This window comes from Equus przewalskii, chromosome 32 (genome assembly GCF_037783145.1).
Source record: "Equus przewalskii isolate Varuska chromosome 32, EquPr2, whole genome shotgun sequence".
NCBI classification, from domain to species: domain Eukaryota; kingdom Metazoa; phylum Chordata; class Mammalia; order Perissodactyla; family Equidae; genus Equus; species Equus przewalskii.
This window is the reverse complement of record NC_091862.1, coordinates 13,378,438-13,396,163: the sequence shown is the minus strand read 5'-3', so window position 1 is coordinate 13,396,163 and position 17,726 is coordinate 13,378,438. Positions and strand designations below refer to the sequence as shown.

General features: G+C 37.4%; 1 protein-coding gene across 1 annotated transcript in view; it reads left to right on the top strand.

Annotated features, from left to right (window-relative positions):
- The window catches only part of OPRM1 (opioid receptor mu 1), a 57,207-nt gene extending 41,036 nt beyond the window's left edge, over nucleotides 1–16,171 (top strand). Inside the window, exon 4 of the mRNA XM_008529101.2 lies at nucleotides 8,937–16,171. Coding sequence (XP_008527323.2) covers nucleotides 8,937–8,975 — 39 coding nt within the window. The 3' untranslated portion in view covers nucleotides 8,976–16,171. The remainder of the gene's footprint in view (nucleotides 1–8,936) is intronic.
- The last annotated feature ends 1,555 nt before the right edge of the window (nucleotides 16,172–17,726 follow it).

The window sequence follows — 17,726 nt, the reverse complement described above, 5'->3', positions numbered from 1 at the left end:
TGCTGTCCCACGACATGCTACTTCATGCTCAAGTAATTTTGTATGGTCTCAGCCAGAGGTTCTCAAGCTTCACTGTGAGATCCCAAAATTGTAACTTCTGAAGAACTCCTCTAAGAAATTCTGGGTCAAGGTAGGGTTCAACAATCTGCATTTTTAATAAAACACTAAACTGAAAACTCTGGTTTAAACTGCGACTTCATCCAAACACCACCAAACTTACTGTTTCGTCTAACTGGTAACCCTTTCAGTCAAGCTGGTTGATATGAATTTTTTCATCAAATTAATCTCCTATTTAGCAGAATAATGTAGTCTTCCTTGAACAAAGCCTTAACTTTCTAATATATCTATTAGAGAGTCTTATAGGACAAAGTTACATACCAGTGATAAAGCTAACGTTATGGGACCTCCCGTTAACTCCTCAGAGCTTAGGTCCATTCCTAAGCCCTCTGGTTACTATTTTTAAAACACTTTCTTGAAATCTTAGTGAAAGGAGCAGGTCAAGAAATTAGGCTAAACTAAAATCAGAAGCATAATTTTTAAAATCAATCACATCACTAGCAAAAGTCAGATCTTGAGGCTTTTTACAAGACATCTGTGGGAAGCTCATTTGAGAAGGAAAGGCATTTAAATTTCATGACAAAAGCTTCAAATGAGAATAGCTCACAAAATTACAGAGCTGGGCCACATTAATGCATATTTTGTGAATGAAACCAAAATGGCTATTCTTTCAATTCTGTGGTTTAAAAAGAAATTGATTCCAGTTATGAGTGTGTGTGTGTGCACTCACACATGTGCACGCATAATATGCATGTGCCATTTTATGTATGTGTTAATAGCATATATCTTAAAATGAATAATGCCTTTTATAAATAGCAAAAGAATGTCATATGTTTCTATAAATTGACTGTAATCTGGGAGGAGACAATATTGTTTAATTGGAAATATGCTTATTCCCAGAAAATATTTAGTTTTAAGACTATTCGTAATAACGTTTATTGACAAGTTTGTGTCCAGTACCTTATTTAATCATAAGAAGTACGGATCATTAGCTCTACTCTACAGCTGAGAAAATCAGTGCTTAAGGAGTTAACTTGCCCAAGGTAACAGTTAAAAAGTAGTGGCTGAGGAATGAATCCGGTTGAATTTGGTATTATAACCTGGACTGTTAGTCAACGTGCCCTACTGTCTCCTCAGTCTGCTTTTCACTCTTCTCAGTGGTGGTTCTTAGAACTAAATTTTAGCATTCATATACTGACTATTTGAATACCGTAAGATTGTTATGTAAGCTTGTTTAGATGTATTCATGATGTATCTGTGTGTCTGTGCACAGGGAAACTTTAAAGTGCACAGGTAAAGGTAAATTTTAATGAACAGCATGGGGAATTAGAAATTCAGTAATGAGGTATTTGGTTACCATTATATGAGTTCAAACTATTTGAACTAAAATCTTTTGTGGTCATTAAGGTCATATTGACTCTCATTGAACGATAGCATTTTCTTTTCCACAAGTTAACATTTTTATTCATGTCAGAGAGATTTGTTTAATATTTTTCATAAATTGACCTTTATGATCATGCATACAATCATATTTATCCTCCTAGAAGAGGTAGCTTGGTGCGGTGGTGATGCCAGAGGGGCCCAAGACAGGGAGTCAGGCAAATGTTCTAGTTTCTCATGCTCTGCCTGATCAACATGTGATGAGAAAACCCCTTCTTCTTGCAAGAACTGTTTTCTCAACTCTCACATAAGTGAATTATTCTGTAAACAGAATCATACAGCAGACATTGATACGCGAATTAACTAGAGTTCTTCCTGATTGAATACTCTGATCTTCCAGGGAAGTTGAATTTTTAAGATTCAATTAACTCGTATAATTACTGTAGCATGTTCCTATGCTTGTTGTTTCAACTAATAGAACCAACTGATAAAATATAGCAACATCTTTTTCTTTGAAAAACTAACGTAAAATGAGATGTTATTTATTGGCTAACCTTAAGTGGTGAAGCGCTATTTGATAACCACTTATCATTAAAAAGTTCTCACATCGAGATGTAGTGTTTTAGACTTGTCAACCTTTATCTTTTCTAGATATGTCTTCTAGATATAAGGTATATTTTCTTTATCTACTGTATCTTTTGGTAGGTTGCCATAAATATTTGCAAATTGCTACAATTTTACAAAAATCATAATATTATTTTGGGGGATGACATTGTGAAAACTACAAACTTGCAGAATAAAATATATCTTACTTTATCCTTACTAATTATTATTTCTCTGGAAATCAAGAACCTAGAGCCACAAGTTTTTTCAGCCTGCTCCCTTTACACTCAGGAATTTCTTTCTTATATTGGAGAGTTCCTGGCTTTGAAATAAATAGAAACTTTCATGATGAGAAGAAAATTAGAACCATATAGTCTACGATTTCTACTTTTTACTGCAATAAAATCCCATGTATATGGTGTGAGTGAGGGGAGGCTAAAACAGGATTGATTTTGAGTGCTAAATTATAATAGTACCTCTTCAAAACATGAATGGTTTTCCTGATACGTATCCAAAAGATCATAATACCAGCTCTCAAGACCCCCACATTGCCGGTGATGTATGCTGAAGGAATGAATTGCCATAAGTATTAACTATACATGGGTGCAAATAAGTGTCAATTTAATTTAGTGCTTGTGGGTTTACTATTTGTGGATCAAAGGAAATGAACCATTTTTTCTTTCTCTAACACTTGACTTATTAGGGACACATACAGCAAATAAATAACAAGCCTGATAGGTTAGCTCCATATAATCACAAATATCAAATAAATATAAGCTTAAAGTTTCATTACAATTTAAAATAATCATCCTCTCAATCCAAGAATGAACATGTAGAAAACTAATTCATTTTATTTGTCTACATAAAGCGTAGTATTTATTAGCAAAGAAGGAAGAAAGGAAAACAAAAAGGATGGAAGGAAGGCATGAAAAAGAGGTGGCCCACAGAGTACATTTTGTGCCTGAAGTCAACTATATTCCTCCTACTATTTTATTTCTCATACAAATACTAGAAATCCCAGGAATGCTGGAAATCTATCAAGTCCTATCTAATTATTTCCACTTTTTTCTACCCACATTATCAAATCTTCATAAAGATTAAGAAAAAGATATATTATGTATATAATGTGTATATGATCCAAAGTCCCCAAATGGTGTATCTAAGCCTCTAAATGCATAAGAAATGAATAACATTTTCTTGCGATGACATAGGTAAGTCTAAGACATCTGATAGAAAGGCAAAAAAGTAAAGTCTGTGAGGAATGACATTAAGAAATTACAATATCTTAAGAAAAGTCAAATTAGTAAGGAAAAAACCCTTTTACAACAAGAAAATGCGGTGAAGAGTGGATGTGGAGTGGGATATGGCCACTATATATTTGACTATGCAATTGCCTATTTAACCCATCCTATAATTTACCAACTTGCAAGAATATCTCACGCTTCCTGTTGTTTCTTCTCTGTCATGTCAGGTAGAATGTCCTTATATTCGAAAATCCCCAAATATATGTGAGCTCATTCAAATTCAAAATATCAACTTTTAAAAATTGCTGCCTTTGAGCTACTCTTTGGAAACAGAAGAGATACATGCCACTCATAGAATCTTAAAATGTTGCAGATAAAGACTTGAGGTACGCCTAGCATACTCTTCAATAACTGAAGATTTTTCTGGTTATTTCAGAAATTCAGTGGAACAAATAGATTTCACATGGCCATACTATAAGTAAATATCAACATCTAAATTCCAATAATGCAGTTGGATTTATCAAGCAGATGCAAAATATTCATGCTTCTTAGGATATTAGACTGAAAAAGAGCACTACAGGTCATCTAGGCCAAACCTCCTAGTCCTAAAAATGGAGAAATTGTAAACCAGAAATGTATTTTTTATTGCATGCTTTTTTCTAATTAAAAGATGATAGTGAGAGTCTTTTCAAATTGAGTTCAAGAAAAATTTGGTGATTAAAGAGAAAGATAACTATATTTTTACATAACTCTAGTACATGTAAATTTAAAAATATAAGCAGGAAGGGGAAACTTTATAATTAGGTAAGAATAGCAGATATAATATAAAATCTTAAAAATTTTGATGGTTCACTTATTTAACCATTTTCTACCACTGACAAGATTCCACCACTGAATGTCTCTGGGCAAGTTTCTGAAACTGTGTATTTCAATTTCCTCATCGGTAAGAATGGTGATAACTATAGTAGCTAATACTTAGCTTTGACGTCAGGGTGATATGTGATTGTCCATGCAAAGTACATAGCACGGTGCCAGGCAACTGGCTAATACTACTGTTCTAAGCCACTCAATGAGGCTTTACTCTTCATTTCCTCCCATCCCTGTTCCTCAAGAAGTTGAATTACAGCTCTTATAGAGAAAATTTCAAAGGAACGAAGTACTGTTGCTAAAAGAAATCATAAGTTTGGTCTAACACAAGGCTTCTCAACCTTGGCGCTAGTGACATTTTGGGCCAGATAATCCTGTGTTGTGGGGGACGTGTCTGTAGAATGTTTAGAAGCCTCCCTGGTCTCTACCCACTAGATGCCAGTGTCACCCAACCAACCCCAGTTGTGACAGCCAAAACGTCTCCAGACATTGCCAAAAAAATCAGTTGAAAACCACTGCAGTAAAAATCAGTTGAGAACCACGAATCTAACCTGAGAAACCGTGTTTGATAAGTGAAGAAACATCAAGGTCCAAATTAGTTGGCACGCCCTTAAAGAAGTGCCTGCGAGTTGGAACTAAACCCCGGGTGTCATGACATTAGTCTCAATCTCTAAAACATCATAATGATTTCTGAAAAGAAAGCTTTCTTCAGCACTGCTAACCAGTTGCAAAGAATAAGACTCAACATTATTGGAAGACGAGGAAAGCGCAATTCTTCAACCTTTATTTTATTTCAAACTTCTCTTTCAGAGAAAAGATCTTCACCCTGAATGATTATTAGGAAAGAATGAAAGGCCAGGAAAGGTGAAGATGCTGTTAGAGAACACTGAGAGGCTCTGAATGAGGTCAAATGTCCGGGCGATCTTAAAACATTAAGGGAGCTTGTAAATGAAACACAAATCGTAACCTCCGAAGCAAAGAAGCGAGGGAGTAGTCCCGGAAAACTAGAAGAAAAAAGTAAAGTCTCAATTTTAATGGTAACTTTGTAGCAACTGAAAATCACACAGAATATTTAACTTTGCACTGATTATTTTTAGAACCCAGATCATATTATTAAAATATATTTTTCTGTGGCTCTGTTTTCATGGTTTCTATAATGAATGAGATTTTGAAGCCTATTACTGGCTGAAACTCCGATCAGCTTCAAAAGTACCCAGGTCTATTATTGGCTTCAAGGGCAACTTTGGATGGCATCACGAATTGGAAAGAGAAAACGGAAGTGGAAGAGAGTGGCTGCAAAGCACAAAAGTATAAATATTAAACCAGCTTTCCTCAACCAATACTCTGGGGCATGTCACTTCACCTCTCAACACTTCTGTTTCCTTCCAAAGTTGGATGAAATTGGAAAAGATAATCTCTTACATTCCTACCAGGGATAGGAAACACACTCAAATCGTTGTATGGATGGAGATTAAAAGTGCCTTAAATAAGCTTCAGTTTGAACCTGAGCCTTTCAAAGCTTTGTTTTTCAAAACAGGCTGAAAATTAGCCCAAGGGGATTTGCTAGTTGACTTCCTGGAAAAACAACAGTTTAAAAAGCTGTTGACAATATTGGAAAACTCATGGTAGATTAAAATATTGTGTCTATGTCAAGTGTCAAATTTACTGAAATTTATAACAGTACTGTGGTCATTGTCTAGAAAGAAGTCCAATCTCAGAAAATGAGGAGTTACAAGTTTCCAAAGGAGATATCTCAGTGAGCAAGTGGGTTGGCTTGTTACAACTCTGTGGGCTTCAAAAATAGATAAGGTGACTCAATGGACCAGAGAAAATAGTTTACTACTCACAGCACAGAAAACAGCAGGAGCATCAGCACATGAGCACTGGTTCCCTTGCCCACATGTCCCATGATGCAACACAATGGACCCAGATTGCTGCTACGTACACAGTGGATTGCACTGCAGCAAAGCAGCCCAGAGCCAGGGCTTCAGCACATTTTGTAGCAAGCAGTAAACAAACCAATCCACTTCTCCCAGGAGCAAACAATCACAAAGTGATCGTGCTGTGGTTCCCACAGTGTTTGGACAGCAAAGGTTCTTAATTGACTATGTGACTCCAGAAATGACTCAGTTAGAAGATAGTTAGGACTTGCAATTCAGCTCAGTCAGCAAGATTTTTCCGGGATGCTTGGTGGACGCTCTCTCCCAAGAATTCATCTGTCAGCTCAACATATTTTTGGCTGCACTCAATTTTCATGTGATTATGCCACCCTATCAGCAATTTGGGTTAGACATACTGACAGGGCTAGGACCAGATCTCTTCTATTAATTTCAATCAATACTTGATTAGGGTTATTGTCCAAGGAATCCCATCCGTAGGGTGAAGTCAATCTGTAGGCAGTGAACAACTAACTGGATGAGGGATCATAATGAGGCTGTCACTCTGTCTAGGATAGACCCTGTCTATAGCATCTTCAGCCCTCAGGCTTTGAGTAGCTTCCTCCATGGGATTTTATAGGATTTTATTGGCCTCAAGAAAGTCTCCTTGGGATAGCCATAATATAATCATTGAAACAGAAATCCACATTAGCAAACCTCATTGTGGGGCATGATTCTGTAGCATTTAAATAATCTTCATAGTGACTTAATGCATGGGTTGTCATGTGAGGCAGCCTAGGTGCTTCGTTTACCCTCTAAATGCATAATCTTCCTCATTCCCTCATCAACCATGTGTCTAATAGCTCCTCAGTCTGTTGGTCAAAGCATCCCTGGACTTTCTTCCTTTCCCTCTCACTGTGAGTGTACATTTTCGTACTCACTATGGGGGCATATTGCCCTCTAGATGTTTCTAGTTGCGACTTGAACTGGGTGAAGTTGTGCTTTCCTCCCTGGTGGGGCTTAAAGACTTCTCCTAGTCCCGTAGTCCGTAAGAGAGCCAACAGCAACCATGGCACCATTTGGAAGGCCAGTTAGATTTTATCCCTCACCACTCAGCCTCCATCCATTGACTCAAATCATGTTCATCAACAGGTAGGACAAGAGTGGACCATTCACTCCCCATCTTTCTGTACCACTTGGGCCAGAACATTTGCTGCCAGCTCCCAAGGAGTTTCTTCATAGCCTCGAATCTCATCCATGAGCACTTGCCTTTTCTATTCCAAAAGACCGTTGTCTGTCTTGGCACCCTGCTCATTGTGTCAGTTTGGGAAGAACATCTGCACTTAGAAAATGGTAAGAAGTAACAAGACTCCAAAGGAGAAGACTGAGCAAACAAGCAGGTTGTCTTGGCACAAGTCTATAGGTGGCAAAGTAGACAAAAACTCAGACAGCTTAGTGTTCACAGCACAGCAAACAGCAGAGGCTTTAGCGCATTAGTGCCTCCTCTGCCCTCAGATCTCACTGGGCGATGCAGTGGGGCCGGATGGCAGCTACACACATAATGGCTGCACAACTACAGATGGTTATACACACACTCGCACACACAATGGGTTGTGTCATAGTTAAGGAACTCAAAGATAAACTCGTAACCCCTTTGGAGGCAAGTAATAAATGAACCTCCCCAGGAGCAAGCCGCCAGACAGTGATCAACGCTGGGGTCACCTAAGTCTACTGAATTGCCACGTGGCTGTCTGCAGAAGCTGTTCCGGATCAGAGGACAGTTAAGCCTTGCAGTTTGGCACAGTCAGCAAGGATGTGCAGGAACCTCAGGGCCCATGGCAGAATGTCTCTCCCATGGTGATTACGATCTTTCTGTTCCTTATTCTTAGGAAAAATATATTGAAATATTTGGAGATAGAAGTTCATCTTAGTATCAAATTATTCGTTTAGATAATATGTATATGTGTGTGTGTGTGCATGTGTGTATGTGTAGAAGGAGAAAGAAAAAAGAAGAGAAAGCAAATGATAAAGAGAATGGGTAAAATGTTAATAGTACATGGATCTAGGTAAAAGATACGGAAGTGTTCCTTGTACGATTCTTATTTTTGCACTTTTCCTGAAGTTTGGACTTTACCAAAATAAAGAAAAAGAATGTCTCATCCTTTTACACTTACTATACAAACGCTTCCTTTTCTTCTCACCAAAAGTAATAATAACAATTACAGCAAGGATTATTTGTTAATTACAATATTGTTTGATTTCCCTAATCCTCCTCCCTTATTTGAAAAGGAAAGCCACACTTCACAATTAAGTCACATTTTTTGTGTGTGAATAAATGTCATGTTATTAGCTCAACATATATGCTAGCTTTACAGTAGAGGTTGGGGTAGGGAAATCCCTGTGCTTCAAATCAGTTGCTTCAGAAAAAATTCCAATAATTTTGAGAATTGGGTGAAAAATAAAGATTTTTTTTATCTAGAAATAAAGAACATAAGAGGTATTGCAAAAAAAAAATAAAAGCATTGTTTTACTTTTGACGTTTTAGCCAAGTCATGAATAATGTGAGGATAAAGAGGGAGGAAGAAGGTCAAAGACAGGGAGCTGAGGGGTTTGGGTTAAAATATAGTTTTTCAAGGAAGCCATCAATAATATCTCTTTGATGACTAGTATGTAATTCTTATTCATTGGTGTATACAAATGGAATAGCATATTCATAACAATCCGAGAGATTATTCATAATAACCCAAGAGATTAATTAATGTCTTCACATGTAGGAAAAACTTTGAGGGTTGCAGGTGAAAATATACATTAAGGTCCTCAATACAGGTCTGACACACAGAAGACACCCAATAAATGTGTGCTACAACCAAATCTGAAATCCTCACTGTCTTTTTTCTTTCTCTTTCAGCTAGAAAATCTGGAAGCAGAAACTGCTCCGTTGCCCTAAGTGGGTCTCATGCCATTCAGAGCCTCACTGAGCTTAAAAGCCACCATATATTTGGAAGAAGATTGCTGCGAGAATGTGTGGGAGGTTCTAGTTTCCTAGGAACATGCTTGCTTCTGAGTCATCAAAACTCTTTCCTCTCTGGCCACTCCACTCGGCACATTAGAGGGACATCCAAACTAAATCAAGCACTGGGAAGGAGAGGACTATATCACACTAACGAGTCCACCTTGCGTACCTAATCACGAGGAAGATGCCCAATGGGACCAAAACGCACTGTGGTATGTGAATTGGGGTCACATGGAAGATGACCCTTCTGTATATAATATTTCGTTTTCAAGCAAATATTTATGACCTCATCAAAGAAAAATCATTGATTGTTAAATTCACCATAGTAACACGTAAAGTAAATGCTACCTCTGATCAAAGCATCTTGTGTGGAAAGTCCAAGACTTTCTAGTCTTCTCTAAGGGAATACTTGCTCTATTTTTCACCTTTAACGTTAACCTTAAAATCGTCTTTTGGTCAAGGCATCATTTCCACCTTCATTTCTTGGTTTTGTATTTTTTAAAAGAATACCTAGCTCCAAAACTGCAAGGGAAAAGATAAGATGAAAGGTAATCTGAAGCATGGTAATATGTCAGCTTCAGAAAGCTTGGTTCTTGTGCATTGCAAGTACTTCCTGGGAGTCATAATGGGAGATTTTTCCATTGTTAGGCTTGCAGTGATTTGCTCCTCAGTTTTAACTGTTCCATTCCTTTGCTCCCATCTAAGTATTCACAGAAGGTGACAGTGGGTCAGTGAACTCATCACTTCTACACAGGAAGTCAAGCATTAAAATGCACTCTTCATTTCTCAGTAGTTTCTCCACACTGCATGCTCCCTTTGCATATTATTTTCCTTTTTCTGACTCTGCTCAGAACACTTATGCCTTTTGAATAAGCATGATAAAATGACAGATGCTTTTGTTGACTTTCAGAACAGTTTAAACTTTTTTAAAAATATAGATGCAATAAGCTTAATTTCAAAACAGAAAGACTCAAATGACCATAGATAAAAACGGCTGATCTACTTTTCAATCCTCTGTAGTTACTTGGACATGAAATATTAACAATGACCCCAAAATATTTCCCCAGAATATTGTGTTTATGTAATGTCATCACCAATATGTTGGTCTTTTTGATCTTTGCTAAATGTCAAGATTTCATTTGTAAAATGTCAGTCTTCTAAGTAGTTTCTTTAAGACAATCCTCCTCTTTGACTGGTTTTCTTTGGTATAAATATGGTAGAAATTTGCCAATCACTCATTTTATTTGATCTATGTAGACAGTCAAGTCAAATGGCACATGCCAAAAAGCTTTCCTCTTTGAAATTCTGTCTGCATTGATTAAATGAATCATGCATATTGTAGTTATTTATGAAGACGCAAGTAGAAAACAGGGTAGTATCTTCTGTTATAAGAGTATTCCTGAGTCTGCAAGCTGCCAGAAGACTCAACCTTAAATTTGTATCTGTTCTTCAATTTAACAAGGCACAGTAAGCACTGGACACCCGAAGGCAATGTTTCAAGAAGACAACCATTGCAGACCAGAATGAGCCAATTTACTGTCTCAGATCCAATTGGCTGCAGTCACGTGGACCCAACACATGTACCCATTGCGTGAGAGAAAAACAAAAACTAAGATAAATGTTTTCATGTTTCCTTCTGATTAAGTCTTATATTTGCCTCTAATAACCTCCATTTCTCAAATATTATGTCCCAGAATGGATATGCATTATTTTTAATATTTGTTCTGATCAAAGTAACTAAAACCAGGGCCTGAAAAAGCTTTAAAGTGTTAAATAGCTGCATTTGTGTGCAATACTTTTACAAATATATACCTATATACACTACTAGAGCTTCCACAGGTAAAAGGGATAGTTCAAATGAAACACAATAATGAAGAATAAAATACTTGTATATCAGTCGCTGGGGAGGAAAATTCTTGTCTTTAATAGGTTAGAGTAACATGAGTTCACTCGAGGGATGACGGAGTACTGAGCTCTGCTCACAAGGCTGTTTCTCAACCATTATTGTTTCTGCCTAATCACTTACTCTTTGTTAAGACATTCTAAAGTAAGTAATAAATGTGTTCTCAATATTTTTCATTCAAAACTATTTTTTATCATAAATTTGCTAGATCTTGCAATTCTATGGCAAATAGAGAAGGAACAGCCCTAACCCCGTTGGATGGGCTAAAGTTTCTTAGAAATCTGAAGATAAAGAAAATGTAATGTTCTGCTTTGTTCTTCCTTTTTATTTCTCCCTCATCCTTATGGATGGGGTTTCTTCCTATCTGGCATCCCAGTAATGCAGACTGTAGATGTGAAGCGGAAATTTGGCTTCTTCACCTGATTACTTGCTGTGGAAATTCTAATCCCAAGTGGGTAATGGCCTTTGCTCCTTTAGTCTCCACCTTCACTGTCATTTTGCTCCTGCATTCTTCTTTCCCTGCTAGTCCCTAGAAAGCAGAGAAGAGAGATGAGACTCACCTAAGGCAAAAGCGAGTTACCTGGAATCTACTGCCAACACCCTCACTGTGGGGTCCTCTGAAGGAGGTTTGATCACACTTTTTAAAAAAGTCTTTTGCTGTGATATTCCAGATCCACGTTAACAATTTGATGATGTCAAATAAAAGAGTTTACTGAAGGGGCTGAATGTTTTGAGCTTTGAGTCACCTACATCCGTGTTGGAATACACATTGTGGCATTTTTTGGCTTTGTGGTTTGGAGCAACATATTTAAGCTCTCTTAGCTTCAGTCTTCTCTTAAGAGCAGGGCAATAATAGCAATCTTATTGGGTTATGGTCAGGATCAGTGAGATAATATATAAAAAAATATTGGCTTACAATGCAGCAAATGCTTCCTATTTGTAGTAAAAATTATAAATGAAAATTATCAATGTCAATAAAAACAAGAGAAACTTGGTGAATTCAATGGAAACCACCACTGATGAGCCTTAGCTCAAAACTCTGAGAGGGATCTCTTTTGAGAAGGCAGACGGCACCTCCAGGCAGGACCTCTATGACAGAATGGCATTCCAACAGTGCATCGGAGGAAGCAGGACTCTTAATCTGGCCATTTGAAACAGTTCTCAATATCAAAATAGACAGTTGGAAGTTTTACAATAAACTCTTCTAAAAAATAGCTTTGAGTTAGTAAGAGGATATTCATTTCCTTAGATAATGTGATATTTTGCTAAAACTGATATCCATTCACTTGCAAATTTTTTTATTGAAAAGGCACAATTAGCTTATTTAATCTTACCTAAAAGAAGCTAACAAAATTCTATTCCCAACACTATCACATGCACCATTTACGTCTCAGGATCCAGGAAAAAGTTGAAATTCAGAAGTACAGATACAAAGCCTAGGAAGGAAACGTAACTAAGGTACAAAGAATGTACCTCCAAAAGGATTCTGTCTGACCACATTTATCACAAGATCCCCAAAGCTTCCAAATATTTACTTAAGTCAAGTGTATTTATTTGTTCAAAAGCTAAAACAAGATCCCCTTGGTAATGCTTGGATTAAGTGTTTCATTCAAAATGCTTGGAAATGATAAGATGTGTGCTGCCTCTCTCATATGGCAAAGGTAATCAGTTTATACAGACAAATTTGCTGTCTACCAGCAATTACCAAGACGAGATGGCCCACAGGTGATTTCTCCAGCTTCAGCCCCGAATACTGCAGAAGCTGATATTACCTCTTGGATTTTCCAAACTCTCAAGTGCTCTAGCCAAAGCAAACTAAGGATAGGACATTTTAGTCTCAGCTTCTTGGCTTCTCTACTGGCCGCACATGCCCCTGCTATGGCTCTGCAATTCTGGATGTTGATCATAACCAGAAACGCTACCCTTTTCATAGAAATATCCACCAACAGGAAATTAGTGTCTTGAGGAATCCTTACTGCCATTGTAGAAGCATCAACATTCTTGCCTAGATTCTCAACATCATTATTTTCTTATAGGCCATGTTGTTTGGGGTAGGGGAAGGGATGGAAACAAACATGAACCTTTATCAGTGCCTTGGTCTGACTACTATATTTTCACTGGTGTGAGATGCTTCAGGAGTCATAGTCACAGAATACAGCACCCAGATTATATTTAAGACCACTGCCATTAGGACCATAGGGCCTTAAGTGACAAGTCAATCAAACGGTCTAACTTTGGGATAACCAGCCAAGAGACAGTTGCATTTAATTATAAATAATTTCAACCCATAGTCATGTTTTTCACTGAGACCAAATACTAAAACTGCAGGAAGGTATGTACATTACTAACTGTTCAAAATTAAGCAAAACCAAATACCAAAAGCTTAGTGTGTTACAGTGTGTGGCAAATATTCAAGCTCTTATCATGTAATGCCATGACATTTCTTAAAAGAGTCAGCAAATGGATCAAGTTCAATTTAATTCAACCAACCTTATTGTGTCCTAGGCACTTGGGCTCCAAACATAAGAACCACTGAGGCTGAGGTTATAGGATTATGAAAAGCAGACTGAGGGTGAATTGGAAGTGCATCCTGTATCAATGAGAGACCTTTTCAAATAACATTGAATAGCAGCATATGCTTTTCAAAAGAATTTTAAGAACTCAGAAATTATTAAAATTAAATATATCAATCTTTGAAAGCATCTCTTGACTCAAATATGTGATGATTTGAGACTCTAGGCACGTGTTCAAAGTAAGATCAATTTTCTGGAGTTCTTCCTGTCATACATTTAATACAAATTTAATAATATATTTATTCAACTCACTTTGTGTTACCTATAAGCTTGTAGTAAGTGAGAACTCCATTAAAATCTGCACTTGGAATTGCCCTTAAACTTTACAAAGTTAGGAAATTAGGAGAGTTATTTCTTCCTCTGCATTTTGATAGAGATTCAGGTTTGCATTTCACAGCCAACCCACCTGGAAACTAATGCTTAGAGCTCAAATATCCCCATGTCCCAGACCCCAAATCTAGAAAAAAACAGTCCCATGATCTCTTCTGATACGAGAGGTGAGCTCCTTCCTTCTCCCCCAAGTTCCAGAAACTAAGTAAATCTCTGATCCATTCATGTCCACGAGTTCCTCATACTCCTGAAGACAACAAAAAACTGTATGGCAATAGATTAAAATATTCCTAGAGAGTATTACTAGGTCTGAGATAATGCAAGAGGTTTATTATTTACCTGTAAAAAGCAAGTTAAGAGTCAAATAGAACCAATATGAAGTAAGGAAGGTAGAAGAGAGCTTACTCATTTTTATCATTCTACCATTTGAATTATTTGGCACCACACTTTGCTGACACTCAGAGGAAATGGTTGGCATTACTGTGCTTTATACAAAGAGATTATCTCTAAAAAGTGCTCGGATGTTTTGTAGAGCAGATAGTAATCTATTCAAACTTGCAAAGGTTCTATATACTATCAGACTACAACCAGGACCTACCAAAACCACAGTTGAGTGCAAGCAGCCACACTAGATAGTTTTCCGGCTGTTTCAGGTAAACCTCTGCAATTGTGGAAACAACACAGAACAGTCCTATGCTAATATAAAAATTGTCTAATACTAATCATAACAGCCCACAACATTTCAATGTAAGCACAGATATGTTTATATTTTTCAGATGGTGTTGTCTTCAGTTTTGGTTTTGAAAGAACGGCAATATTAAGTATATCTCATGAGAGGGGAAGCTCACAATTTTTGCAGTAACTGAATTTACCTCTGAACACCTCAATGGTTGCACTTCTCAACGATTTGTTGTCATTCAAAGCTACTTATGAATCAAATATAGTTCTCTTCTCATGCCACAATCACGTGCATGAAATCTAAATCAGTATAGTTGAAATAAAAAGGTTTATTACTTCACTTCCAACTAATAACATCGCATTCTTAGTGATATATACATTGCCTATAAAGAAAAATGTGTATTTGTTTTATGATTTCAGAAAAGGAGCACAGAGGTTCTTTTGGAAACTGAGGAAAATTCATCTCAGTATTGTAACATGCCCAGTACTAAGAAGGCTTAGCAGCAAAAATCTTCCAGGAAAAGATGATTTTAACCATTGCCTACAACCTCCTTCTTCTTACCTTGCAATTTGATTTTTGAAAGAACCTAAGTCTTGATAACAGGCTACCATATTTGCTTTCAAGTCTCTTAAAAGAAATTTCTGTGGCTTTGCTTCAAATACATAAATGTTTTACTTAATTAGCATTTACCCACTGATGTCATAAAATGTTCAGTGAATACGCAGGATTACAAAGTACCAAATGAAAATGAGAAGAGGAGTGGTACAAACTGAGGGAGACACAAGAAGATAAAGGGAAGAAATAAAGGAAACAAGTATTTTCCTCAGAGTCTGGGTAAAACTGAACATAGTCACGTCTAAGATGCAGAGATACTTTTCACATGCCATGTCCGGTTATGGACATAATGTCACCACCCCACACTGCTATGACACCAAAACAACCAAGCCTAGAGACCAGTCGGTGCCTCTTTTGGTCTGCAAGTGACTGGACAGACTTGGCTTCCCCAGATGTCCCCAGTTCTGAGATAAGAAGGCCCAGGTACAGTTGTAGACAGGCACATGGACCCCTCAAAGGAGCTCCCATCAGAGGTATACCTGTGGATCCCACTGGTTTTTGAGTGACATTTTAGAGCTCTTACTCTCTCAAAATAAGAAAATGCAATTTGCATGAAGTTCCCATTATACAGCATAGTATTGAGATGCAGTATTAATTTCTATCGTTTTCCTAGCAGAATAGTACATACGACTTTCTCTTGCTATGGTCAAGACAACAGGCTTTGAAATCAGTGGACACTATAGTCCAAGGAGTCTGACTACCAGAGACTTCCAAAGGAGAAGAGTTCCCGTCTATAAGCTGAATTTGGATGAAATGCTCAGTCTGGTGTTTCAGAATGCCTATTCCTTATCTGCCGACACTTTGAGGTGTTTTTGTTGGTTGGTTGGTTGGTTACTTGGTTGGTTTGGGGGTTTTTGTGGTTGTTGTTGGCTTATTTGTTGTTGCTGTTCAAAATTTTTTACTTTTCCATGGGATATTTGTCATCACACAGGTGCATGTTCCTCTGTTTTCTCTCCGGAATGGATTTCTCCTTGTAATGTCCAGTGTAGGAGGTTGTCATCTCCAGAATAAAGTGGAAAATTGAGACATATCTTTGTTCATAGCTTGACATCATGATGGGCCACCTACCTTCCCCATTTCTCCGAAAAATAGTCCCCTTCTCTGCATCATTTTGACTTTAGAACCAGTCAGAATCCAATCTCCAGTGTCCTGACTAGCACAAGAAACCTATCAGCTGATTCTTGTTCAGCTCTGCAGGTGGTAAACCTGATTCCTATTGCCTGCTCCTGCCTCCTCAGGGGTTCATTCAGAAAACAGAAAAATAACAAGGCCCTCCAGTTACTCTCTTTGGCTGTGAGACAATTTGTTCCCATCTGCCCCCAGGCTCACCCTGCGCTCTGACACAGGGGGAAGCTGCTACTGATCATTGCTGTATTAACTCAAAACTCATTAGGTTTATGGAAATTCATGGCCCTTATTTCTCAAGGGAACAGAGAAAACCAATAGGCCTCCTACCCAGCCGAGCACTTTCCATGCAAGCTGCTGCATCTATATAAATTAGGTCCAAATCACATCAGGCTATTTTCAGGGTTTGTAAACTCAATATTGCGAATAGTAGAACCTGGCAAGTGTTCAGCAAGTAGTCCCCTTGCTGCCTGTGAATCAATCACATAACTTCTCCATGGATTGGGGAAAAATAAGGACAGTAAGAAAAACTTGCGTTTACAGGAACAACTGCCCAATGATTTTTGTTTGTTTGTTTTAATAAACTTCGACCATTTACTAGGGAGAGAGTGGGGGTGGAGTCAATCCTGATTACGTGATTCTTTTTTCACTTTTATTATTAAATCCTTCCTTCTTTAAGAATGAACGAAATCTTATCATAACCAAATTGTACAATACAATTCCTAATAATGGTTCTGATCCATTTATTTTTAAGTAATGTTCACTACAATAAAATTCCAGTGAAATCTAAGAATTGGGACAGTCCACTGAAGTTACTTGCACCAGGAGGTAGCTTGGCTGGTATGTATGGATATGCACATAAAAATATGAGGATCTCTTTTAAAGTATCATTTTCTCATAACAAGTCTGAAGCTTCCAGTAGGAAATTGGGAGATCAATTTGATTAGTTCTCTTATTGATCCTGAAGCAATCATGTTGAGTGTTCTCTGACTGGCTGGTTTCTCACTTAGAGACAGCTGGCAACTGAGCAACTAAAGACACCATGAGGAAAAAGGCTGCCTTGTACTTCATGCAGAGCTCAGGGAGATGAGAGGGGAATCAGTAAATGGTGACTGCCTGGTAACAGCCCTGCTATTTCTGACATAAATTTAAAACTACGAGTGCTTCCTCTAACTCTGTTTTTGCATAGTGCACAGATATCTTTGTAAATAATAGGAAATTAATATTAGGTTGTATCTATAAACAAAGTCAATTCGACTCCATTATGTTAAAGAGAATAGTTTTGACCTACATCTGTATTTTACAATATTTTGAAGTCTAAGAAGCTCACATCAACATTACATAATATAGGAGACTCTCACATACAAAATAATTTGTATTTATACAAGTATAATTTGAGAAAATCCATAATGGAAAATCTAAAATGTCAATAATACTTTTAGGTGTGTATTTTATTTCTC